General features: G+C 37.1%; 2 protein-coding genes across 2 annotated transcripts; both read right to left on the bottom strand.

The window, feature by feature from the left end:
- Positions 1-3,325: 3,325 nt before the first annotated feature.
- On the bottom strand, positions 3,326-6,716 carry LOC148719361 (brevican core protein-like). Its single transcript, XM_088739880.1, has 3 exons — positions 6,232-6,716; positions 5,913-6,027; positions 3,326-4,481 (listed from the first exon to the last, which is right to left on the bottom strand). The coding sequence occupies exons 1-3, from the start codon at positions 6,592-6,594 to the stop codon at positions 4,054-4,056; spliced, it is 906 nt and encodes a 301-aa protein (XP_088596006.1). The 5' UTR covers positions 6,595-6,716; the 3' UTR covers positions 3,326-4,053.
- A 1,112-nt stretch (positions 6,717-7,828) lies between these two features.
- On the bottom strand, positions 7,829-11,413 carry LOC148719362 (uncharacterized). Its single transcript, XM_088741598.1, has 3 exons — positions 10,551-11,413; positions 9,660-9,774; positions 7,829-8,825 (listed from the first exon to the last, which is right to left on the bottom strand). The coding sequence occupies exons 1-3, from the start codon at positions 10,902-10,904 to the stop codon at positions 8,329-8,331; spliced, it is 966 nt and encodes a 321-aa protein (XP_088597724.1). The 5' UTR covers positions 10,905-11,413; the 3' UTR covers positions 7,829-8,328.
- Between the last annotated feature and the right edge of the window lie 320 nt (positions 11,414-11,733).

Raw genomic sequence — 11,733 nt, forward strand, 5'->3', positions numbered from 1 at the left:
AAGAACATCTTTTTAATTCTATACAGAGCTCAAAGTTTGCTATCTTCCTTATTCTGTTTACACTTTAGAAGTTGCTGGATGGTCAAATTTGATTAGCTACTCTGATGTAGTCAACAGTCGAAAACGAAAAAAGCGTAAGAACAATAGTTTCCAAGTCAACAACTCACGCAGATCATTGGAAAATCAGAATCACTCAATTATTCATGTCAACTATATTTTGATAAGCCTAAAAAATTGACTGTCAACAATGACTTTTGCTGTTTTTGTTGTTGTTTGTTTTTTTATATATTTAATTTGCTAGGAAGATAACAATTGTATTAGATTAAAACTAACAAAGGTCTTTTGTCCAGAGAAATAGCTTCTCCCACTGAGCTTCAAAATTAATTCTTAGTTCTAGAAGTATCCGATAAGATTTAGACAAAGGGACTTATTTTGAGGGGATAAATAAGTCATTACTCAGATCAAAGGTAAAATCAAATTAGAACGAGACACATACAAAAGAACGATATCATGAAAACTTGCTTATTATGTGGGAGATGAAAATTAAAACGAAGAACTCTAATTTGTTACGGTGATTTGACCTGACAGGAGTTGGAGTCAGGGATGGAGACAAAGACAAGTTCTTTAATTTCATTTCATCTTTGTTTTCCATTGGGCTGGACCCCACCAAATATAGGTTTCGGGTTCTTGTTTTTGCACGGAATTGTGCTCGTAACGAAAAAAGCACCTTGCGCGCAATATAATGCGTTCAAACTCGCACTTGGTCACTCAGGTTTACAGCGTTTTGATGTAAATGTATCATGAAATAACAGATGCAGTGGTATCTTATACTAGGTAGATCGGTATACAAAAGGCTAAATGCCAGTATTCCTGAATGTATTAATGATTTACTCAACAGAAACTCTGTCAAGAAATTATATTAAAGCAATTCTCTATTCTTGATTTAAGCTGCCCTTGTTTTAAGAGAAGCACTCAATTTTGTTACACGTGTACAGTTAAAGCAATTAAGGTATGGAACATGCGTAATATGGACCTGAAACGCAGTTCTTGTGCAAAATAATATAAGCGATCACTTTTTTCATATACACTTTTTTCAATCCTTAAACATCAAAATCTTAAAAAATCGTTAGAGCGAGATAGCTTACGTAAATTTGAAATTATTTCTAAATAATCCAGTTTCAATAGAACTATTTCATTCGTTTCAATGTTTTTTCAAACCCAACACTCATAGTCTTTAGTTCTACCGTAATCCGCAATGCGTATTTGACTTTGAAAGTGGAGAGTTCGCTATGTATGTAATTTTAGCTTTTCTAATTAGTGTCAAGAAATAATTTGGTTTTTTTTATTCTTTACTGTGTCCTTTTATCAAAAAATAAAACCGGAATCGCTTGTTAGTCGATCACAGCTTATGTCATGTCATCCATGGTTCCAGTAGAATTTATATACGACCCAAACATCATCTGCGCACAGTCCTCATTACCCCAAGAAGGAGCTGGTTGATTATGCTCCCACTGAGTAAAACACAGAAGAGTGCCGTCCTCCTATTGCCAAACTTCTTTGTTAGATGGATCACTAGTCAGTATAATTCACACGACATCGTATGCCTCATGAAGGACCTCATTGATAATAAACGCTTGTTCTTCTGCAGTGTTGAAACTCAACAAAGTACTGTTCAATGTTCGACAATGCCATTTAACTTGGACAAAGTTAAGCACTTTAGCGAAGTACTTGCAACTGTATGAACTAAATTCTTCCATTCTGGATCATCAGTATCACAAACTGTGAAATGAATAATATTGGAGAAAAGAAAAGAATACAAAAACTATCGAGGTGAGTACAATTACGATCACACATTTTTTTCGTTTTCATGCTTCATCCAAACACAGAGAAGCATTAAATATTACTGCACTCAGATCAGAGTACTCCAAGTGAGAAAATATGTTTTTTTCAGTCGGTGACACAGAGGCACTTAAAAAGAGAAATTCAGTGGCCCATCTAACGCAAGACTTTGTTGACCAAAAATTTAACAAAGAGGTTATTGTTCTCCCCAGCTAGAGGCTGACTTTACTACGTCAAAATTCTTACCGTTTAGTTGCTCACAGTTTGCTCCAAAGTAATGTTTGGCGCATGAACAATTGTAGTATTTGGTTTCGTAAATTGCACGGCAGGTGCTCCAGTTTTGACAAGGAGAACTTTCACAAGGACTCTACAGAGAATAGAAAAACCCTAATTGATTGTTCTCAAACATTTGTATCGACAATACTGATCATTAGTCATCATTGAAACGAACGAAGCTCGCTAAGAAGATCTTTCTTTCAAAACCTTAACGGCTTACAGAAAAAGAGTTTTGAAATATGAAATAACACCCAGAAAACTAAATGAAATATAAAAGTTTGTTTGACGCTCGGTGACGCAATCGGTAATAAAGACTTTTAAATCATGACCGTTTGCAATAGAAATCGTTATTATTTTGGGCGAACTATTCTCGTCACAGGTTCTTTTGATTGAAAAACTCCGGCAGGTGAAACTCGAACTTGAACTCTTTTATAATACTGTCAAAAGTAGAATTACAACTTCCCATTATACACTCGACTAACCAGTGGTTGTAAAAGGAAAAAAAGAATCCCTTAAAATGCTGGTAACAAGTGTTTGATTACCAAAATCGGTGAACTACATTGTAAACGGAATAAAAATTGCAACAATGACTGCTCGCGAAAAAGTTATTTGATGAAACAGTAACAGCTGGTGGAAGTATTATTGCAACATTGCTTTAATTTACAGCTGAGCGATGTCCCCCTAATCTTCATGTCTTTCGATGAAAAAGGGAAGAAGATAGCAAAACTATTGAGGCTAAACTGAGAGAAAATTAACACCAGGTCAGACATTTGGAGCAGCCGAATACTTTCCCTGACATTTGGAACAGCCGAAGACTTTCTCTGACAGTTGGAGCAGCCGAAGACTTACCCTATTTGGTAAGTATGAGGTGGCGCAAATGTTGCACTAATTTATTGGTATACTCAGCATGTTCCTTCGATATGACACACCGAAAGTTTTGAAAGTCAACAATTCTATCGTTAACTTTATATACACAATATAAGAAAGCGAAAGTTGTTAAATAATAATAACGCTGATGAAGATCTACCTGCTTCTGATCTGAATCTTCTCTCGAAATCCTTGCGATTAGCTTGGATTCCCATACCTCAGACAGTTTGGCAAAATCGTGGTTAAACATCATTCACTTCAAATTTCTTTTTCAAAGAGGACGATGGGCTTTCACTCTAAGTTCACCGCAATTTGATATAAAGTTTCCAGATGACCGCGCTCGGATACGAATTTTTCTTGGAGTGCATTTAAAATCTCTCACGAGTAGGCTTCTCTCTACATGAAAAGATAAATTCGTATCCACAGGCAGCCATGTAGTTTTTTGGTTATTTATTGATATTGATTGCGTATTTATATCACATACAACTTTAAAACACACTTAAAAAGCATCGAATGCAGAGATCACCTGCAGTAGACGGCTCAGCCCGCAGCCCAAAAGCTGCGTCAATTTCCGACTTAAAAATTACAAGTTAGAATGTTTTCCTAAAAAAATGCATTCAGTTGTGGTACGTTCGTAAGTTTGAAAAAAAAACACCCTTTGCAAAAATTAAAACTACCATGTTGATATACCCGGTCACCATGACGACATCGATTTTTAAAACAAGTGGAGATTACATAGGATAAAAAGACAAGACAAGAGCAACTTGATCATATTGTTTCACTTAGAGTTAGTATTGGCTCATTGTGACATTTTTACCCATGGATAGACCTTAGCCTCAGTTAAAAAGCTGCCTTTGTATAAAAGTATATTCTGGGAGTGGCATTCCTCTTTAGAGCTTGTTAACATTGGGGTGGGGGACCCCAGGTTGGTGAGGTTACCCCCCCTAGCCGTAGACGAAAAATAGCTTGCGCTTACATATAATCTTAGAAACCTGGGATCCTCCCACCGCCATGAAAGCAGGCTCTAAGTTACCCAAACAACTGATCACCCTTCACACAGCCAATAGTCTATCATGGAACAATTTCCAAGATGGCCGGCCTTTCACAAATAAATTTGATGGTCGCTATACAAATAACATCATTCCAGGTGTGTTTCCAGTGGGTACCTAGCGAGTACTCAAGAATCATCTCCGCACAGTCCTCGATATTGCTGACACCGTTTGGTTCACCCGGCTGCCACTTTACGAAAGACAGCAGAGAGCCATCCACCCATTTCCAGACGCCAGAGTAGAGGTTAAGCCCAATCCACACGTGATAAGAAGCTGGAAGGATTTGGCTGGTGACAAATTGGTGTTCCTGTGCGGTTTGGAACGTCACTAGGCTACTGTTGAGTGCCTGGCAGCGGGATGTTGCAGTACTCCAGTCAACTGATTCGGGGAAGTACTTGTAACATGAAGAGCTGAAGTAGGCCCAGCCTTCTTCATCGCCACAATGCGAGACTTTTCAAAATAATAGAATAGATTGATCATTGTCAGAATAAGCCAACAAAGACCCCCAAAACACATGATAACAAACACAGAGAGAAGAGAGACACTAACAATGTACCTATTTATTATATGGCTGTGTCTCACAAGCAGTGGGAATAACCGAATTCACGAATTTGATTGGCTGAAATCAATATTGAAAGCGGTCTAGATTTTCCCATCTAGACGGCATCTAGACCTGTCTAGAAAAAAAAAGGTACAAAGAATATAAAAAATTGGCATATAAGACACAGCCATATAATAAACACCTTATTAACCGAGCTAGGTCGGTCTGTATGGGAGAATCTTGACCTCGGTCGCTGGTACAGACCTCACTGCGTTCGGTCTGTACTGGCGACCTCGGTCAAGGTTCTCCCATACAGACCTCCCGCTCGGTTAATAAGAACTAAGTAATGACTCTATCCGGGCACGATATTCGTCATCAACCCGATACACCCTAGCTATAGCTATGGAGAAATTAGATGCTAAAAATATAGTCTAAAGGGGTGAATTACAAATGGGCGAAGGAACGTAGGTTAGATAACAAGTGGCAGAGGCGGATCCAGGAATATTTGATTGGGGGGGTCCAAACTTTGGTTCAGAAAGAACTGTTGGACTCTTTGAGGCAAATTACTTCTCCCCCACACCCTCTCCCACCAGTCGCGGTTGCACGTTATAATTCCTTGGTCGCTTACCGTTTATATGGAATCATTAAAAAAATCAGCCAGTTAAAAGTGATATACGATCCCGTCTCAAAGTTGTTAGCGTCAGGTTTGATAGGGGGGAGTCCGGACCCCCCGGACCCTCCCCCTGGATCCGCCACTGAGTGGTAACGAAAGACGTAATCGTAGGGAAAAGGAAGACTTGTCTACAGGACAAGAATTATCCTCCACCGAATCTTTATTTCGAAAGAGGCTAGAATATCTAATTGGCATGTTAATTTTGAAATATGTTTTAATCTATGTGATCCTCATATGTGGTATTTTCTGAAGCTTTGAAACAAAAATGCTTCGTTCTTTCATCTTAATTCAAAAGGTTTACTTCTCCAACGCTTACATGATCAAGCAAACGTTATGCATAATTATGTCGTATTTGTCATTAGTTCTGTATTCTCTTGGATTGGCATAGTAGTACTTTACTGTAAAGTACTGCTGTACAGTCATTATGCTAGTTTATTTGAACCATTCGTAATATCTCAAGTATAGGTACAAGGTGCGTTATAAATGTTTTAGAAGGAAAGATGAAAACCGCTTTCATGTTTCGCTGTTTATATTGCCATGTATTAAAGAACCATACGCCCTTTTAAGAAATTGTACTTTATGAAAAGTTATCAGTATTTGTATCACCTAAATCTTTAGTTAAGAGGTGCCCCAAAGTTAAAGACATATAAAGAGTAAAAAAACTTACGGAAGTTGCAGTTCACTCCAGAGTAGTTTTCGGTGCATGCGCAGCTGTAATCATTTGTTTCATAAAGTGCTCGACAGGTACCACCATGTTGACATGGAGAACTTTCGCAAGGACTCTGTCGTTAAGAACCAAACTCGATCGGTATTAGTCACTTAGAAAAATATTCGCCTTTCACAACAAACATTACTTAATAATTAAAATCATGATTTGAAAGAGAAAATTTATGAGCAAAAAATAAGTAATACATAAATTTTGACTAAAAGACTTACGAGTTATAGCCGGGACAAAAAACGTAGCCGAAAAAATCAAGTTGACTTACCGAGATGCTGAAATGACTCAAAGTTGCACTCGCTCGAAAGCCTTGCGAAGAATTGTATTTATCCGAAGACAGTAGTTCGCACAATACTTGCACATCGTCCTCTGAACGCACACCAACGTTTGCTGAGTAGCACTGCAGATTTTTTATGCACCTCAACAAGCAATGTTTTTCAGATTGTACGTAGCTTATCTCAATCTTTTTGCCATCAAGAGCGTGGAATGAACTGGTCTTAAACAATGCCTGCTGGAATCTTCTGGAAGGGCCGCGTTGGAGATTTATCTCTTTCGAGAAAATTGGTGGATTTAAAATACAAACTATAAAACAAGCCGAGAACTTAAATCTCCTCCACATTGTGCGTTTCATGATGGCACTTTAAAAACGAATTTTTTTAAATAAGGAAAAAAATGGAGGATTAGTTACTCTCACTCCGCAAATACGTATTAGCAACAAAGGGCAGGTGAAGACAAGGACAGGTGAAGACAAGGGCAGGTGAAGCTAAAAACTCCCCGTCCCACAATAGTTCAAAGACTGATTGTGTGAGTAGCAAAAATACTTTGTTCCTGTATAAAAAAAGTGCTACTCAACTTTTCTTTTCAATTCTTTAGTAATTATCAATGTTAATGTCAAACCGTTCCAACGCGGATATCAGAGAAAAAAAAAAACCTAAATTCATGAACCATTTTGTATAATTGTTAATTTTGTTGCACAAATAGGTGTTTTGATGAGACTGAAACAGCAGGTAACACCATAATTGCAGTACTGTTGTAAGTTATGGCTGCGCGTAATCTGCTCTAAGAATATTCATATCGCGCGATTGAAAAAGAAGAAATCAGCAAAAACATAGATTGAGGCTAAAATAAGACAATTAACTTCTTAATTAGACTTCTGGAGCTCTCCTGACTTTTCTTCACGAGGTAAGTGCCGGCATATTGCGACAACAAAAACTATTAATATCTGTCAACTTTTATCATTTTTCGGTGTTCCTAACGTCCTCTCTCAGTATGACATCGTAAAAAATATCAAATCTTTCCTTAACTTTGTTTAAAACAAAGCACAAGATAGGACGAAGAGAGAAGTATTACGAAACACTACTGTTGCTTTACTAGGTAAGTGCCGGCATATTAGAACAACAAAAGCTATTGATGTTTGTCAACTTTTATTTTTAATTGGTATTTCTTACATTTTCTCTCAGTATGACATCTTGAAAATCATCAAATCTTTCCTTAACTTTGTTTCAAACAAAGCACGAGACAAGATGAAGAGAGAGGTGTTGCGAAACTATTACGCTGATATTCAGATATACTTCGGCTTCTTCGCTTTATTCATATATTTATACTTATATTCATCCAGGGGCATCCAATTTTGTAAGGCTAGTTTAAATCGAGCCCTGACACAACGCAAAACAAAGACATTAGAACTAAAAAGTCAATTAAGTTTTAGAGGTGACATGTGTCGCAGGCGTTTCTGTTTAATATGCCGCCTTGGTTTGACTTTATTTCTCTGATCGTCTCTACTTTTTTAATGTTTCTCTACTATTCTCATCTTGAAATCCCTGCCAATGCCATAAATCAGGAGACTTACAATACAGACGGAAATCGAGGTTAAACCATATTTAATTCCAACTTATAGATGTACATAAAAAAATGGTAGCCTTTACCTCGTGCTTTTAAGAAGAGATTATGGTAGTAAGGCAGCTATCCTAAAGCGTAAAATTTTATACAATAAGTAAAAAAAATAGACGATTCGGTCTGAAATTCTCCTATGATTACAATCGATTTACGCAAAATTAAATGAAAAGGCTACTTCTGGTTAGAGACTGAGACTTAATGTGAAAAAATTGTTGACTGGCAAGAAACTTTTTGTAACGAATTTGGAAAACACGTCATTAGTAAATGCAAAGAAAGGTCAATGTTTAACGAGTTCAAAGAATAGTACTGGTAACTTGGAGTAATGATTATGGAAAATATCAACAAGTTTATATTTTGCAATGAAATAGACCTTACTATGCACACTTTTGTTGAGTGTGGTCAGTGGCTTTTCGTCGCTTAATCGTCATCATCATCGTCATCACTATTATCATCATTATCACCGTCATCGTCATCGTTCATCGTCACCACCATCATCATTATTACCATTATTATCACCATTATCGTCATCATTAACATCATCATTGTCATTACTGACAACTTGGTCATAATCTTCTTTCTCGACAGCCGTCCTTTCGCAAATGAAACCAGGCCTAATATTTCCGCAAGGATAATCATTCCATGTGTGGTGTACCTCTATCATCTCCACGCAGTTTTCGTCCCCCCCCTTGTTGTTTGGTTCACCACGACCCCATCGATTGAAAGATAATGATGACCCGTCTTCCCATTTCCATTCCCAAGACTGCTCTAGGTCGCTCAGCCCGATCCAAATACGGTTATATGTTGGGGGAAGGACTTGACTGGTTACAAAGTTGTGTTCATTCCAGTTTTGGAGCGATACTAAGGTTCCTTCTAATGACTGGCAGTAGGATCTGGCATCAAACCAGCTTGAGTCTTGATTAAAATACTTATAATACGTCCTAACTTGACCAGTGCTAGAGATCCAAACTGAAATAGCAAAATTAAGTTTAAAGATTTTTCAAAATAGTTTCATTATCCTTAAAGACCAGTGCTTTGATGGATTAATATCAGCAAAATCTTTCGTGTGGTCCCTTAAAAATAGTGTCACAAGATTTGAATCATTTTCCTAAATTTTCTTTATCCATTGTATGTCATTTAAGGATACTATCACAACCCCACAGCGTCTTAGGAACATCCTTCATTTCAGCTTTTTTGGGTCTGCAACTCAGAAATGATATTGGTCACTCCTGTTTTTGATCACTGGATTGCAACTAAGTTTAAAAACTCCGTTGATATGATTCAGAGCGACCTTAACTAAATTGTGCACCACTGATTCTTCTCAATCACTGTAGATATATGTACACACATTTCTACACTTTTCACTGATTCCTGTCAAAACAGTTTTCATTGGGAATCCCTAAGATCAGTATCAGTTGACGCCTGATTAAAAAACAACAGGATCTATTAAAAATAATACAACTTTATTTGTCCTGATTAAAGACCGGTCAGTCAATCAATAGAGATTGACTGGTATCAATCGGTGACCAGTAAAAAAATACATGAAAGTCGATAAAAAAAGAAAAAGCATGGATTTTACAATTGAATAACAAAACCTATTTAAGAATTATTAAATAAAATCTACGTTTAACTTGTACAAATGTGGTTGGAGCTGTCCATGTTCATCAGGTAAGTAACTGTTTTGCCTTTAAACTGTGCAAGTGTTGTGAGCTCATGTTTTTCTCTACTCACGTAAATCTCTATTCCCACCCTGTTCTTTAGAACTGGGCCTAGCAAAAGAAAACATTTCTAGAATAAACTTACGGTCCTCGCAGTTCACACCAGTGTAGTTTTGGTGGCATTTGCAACTGTAGTCACTTGTTTCATAAAGTGCTAAACACGTACCCTCGTTTTGACATGGGTAGCTTTCACAAGGACTCTGCAAAGTCAATATAGACAGCAATAACCCAAAACGAATTGATCAGTTTAGAAATATCCCACATTTTTTTTTCAAATCACTTGATGGCTTCCTCATGCGTTAATGTGTATTCGTCGAGATACGAACAAGCGGGAAGTTTGGAGAGAACGAAAGATGCGTTAGAACAACATAAGCTTTTTGAGTCATCAACGTGCGTAACGGTCATAAAACTCCTTTTAAATTGAATACACGAATTCACCACCCTTGTTAAAAAAAGCTGCTTAAACTGTAACAATTTACCTTCAGGAACGAAGGATCAAATAAACAACAGAAATTAAAACAAGTCAATGAAACCTGACGAAGGGAAAAAAAGACATAACGAAAACCGTGCCAAAAGCCTGTTCCTCTGTGATGTAAATTATGACCTTGAGAGCAGTGACTCGAGGAACGTTTTGAGCTGATGTCGCGTAAAATTGCGTGATCATTCCACAAATTGTATCTCAAATTGTCCATTACGTTCGAGACCTTCTACCTGTCAATTTTCTTTCAAATTTTACTTCAAAAACCCTTGCTTCCAGCAACCTCAGCATGTACCGAAAAGTGATGAAATAACGCGCGTGATTAGCGCCAGTACAGGCATAAATGGGGTAAGTTTGGTTCAACATATCTCTTAAATCAACAAGGTTATCTATACTTCTAGCTATATTTTTCGAAACAGGCATTGATAGGGAACATTTAAGGAGAGTTGAAAGAGATTGTTTTACAAATTTTTTCGCTGAGGAATCACCTTAACTCACCGAGATTCTGTAATGATGAAAACTTGCGTTCGCACGAAAGCTTTTCGATGAACTGTATTTGTCCGAAGACAGCAGCTCGCACAGAACACGTCCGTCAGTTCGCGGATGGACGCCAATGTTTGTTGAGAAGCATTGACGAGTTTTTACGCATTTCAACAAGCAATCTTTTCCAGTTTCAACATAGGCCACCTCGATTCTTTCAGCGTCTAGAGCGTGGAGTAAATCATCTCTGAAAATTGTAGACTTAAGTCTAATCGAGCTGCTGCGTTGAGAAGGTTTCTCTTTCGCGAAAACAGCTTGAACCAAAATGTAAGAAATTAGTAGAGCTGGAAACTTGCATTTCCAAAGCTCCATGTTAAATGGAAATGTGTGAAGATGCTCGATCTTTTCACTTAATTTCACATGGTTATTTGGTGGTTCAGAGAAAATGTCTTGATACAAATTTACTTAAATGTCTGGATGTCATCCAGACTTCAAGTGAGATCTTAATGAAGAGGGATTATTATATAAATCTGCTTTGAAGAAACGGCTTTGGAAGAACTCATGGGGAGCAAGAGATTATAGACTCCAAACTTTTGTGGGGAGTCAGACTTTTTTTCACTCAGGCTGTACCGCTCTCGCAACAAGATGAAAGAATATCTCTTTAATTGTATACAGAGCTAAAAGTTTGCTATCTTCCTTATTCTGTTTACACTTTAGAAGTTGCTGGATGGTCAAATATGATTAGCTACTCTGATGTAGTCAACAGTCGAAAACGAAAAAAGCGTAAGAACAATAGTTTCCAAGTCAACAACTCACTCAGATCATTGGAAAACCAGAATCACTCAATTTTTCATATCAACTATATTTTGATAAGCCTAAAAAATTGACTGTCAACAATGACTTTTGTTATTTTTTTTTTGTTATATTTTTAATTTGTTAGGAAGATAACAATTGTATTAGATTAAAACTAACAAAGGTCTTTTTTCCAGAGAAATAGCTTCTCCCACTGAGCTTCAAAATTAATTCTTAGTTCTAGAAGTATCCGATAAGATTTAGACAAAGGGACTTATTTTGAGGGGATAAATAAGTCATTACTCAGATCAAAAGTAAAATCAAATTAGAACAAGACACATACAAAAGAACGATATTATGAAAACTTGCTTATAATGTGGGAGATGAAAATCAAAACGAAGAACTCTAA

Source organism: Stylophora pistillata, chromosome 12 (assembly GCF_964205215.1).
Source record: "Stylophora pistillata chromosome 12, jaStyPist1.2, whole genome shotgun sequence".
Taxonomy (NCBI): Eukaryota; Metazoa; Cnidaria; class Anthozoa; order Scleractinia; family Pocilloporidae; genus Stylophora; species Stylophora pistillata.

Coding starts and splice junctions, on each gene's coding strand:
- LOC148719361 (XM_088739880.1), bottom strand. CDS start 6,594: ATGAAACGCACAATGTGGAGGAGATTTAAGTTCTCGGCTTGTTTTATA. Junction 6,028..6,231: donor TGAGTCATTTCAGCATCTCG/GTAAGTCAACTT, acceptor TCTTAACGACAG/AGTCCTTGCGAAAGTTCTCC. Junction 4,482..5,912: donor TGGAGTGAACTGCAACTTCC/GTAAGTTTTTTT, acceptor TATTTTGAAAAG/TCTCGCATTGTGGCGATGAA.
- LOC148719362 (XM_088741598.1), bottom strand. CDS start 10,904: ATGGAGCTTTGGAAATGCAAGTTTCCAGCTCTACTAATTTCTTACATT. Junction 9,775..10,550: donor TTCATCATTACAGAATCTCG/GTGAGTTAAGGT, acceptor TTGACTTTGCAG/AGTCCTTGTGAAAGCTACCC. Junction 8,826..9,659: donor TGGTGTGAACTGCGAGGACC/GTAAGTTTATTC, acceptor TTGCTATTTCAG/TTTGGATCTCTAGCACTGGT.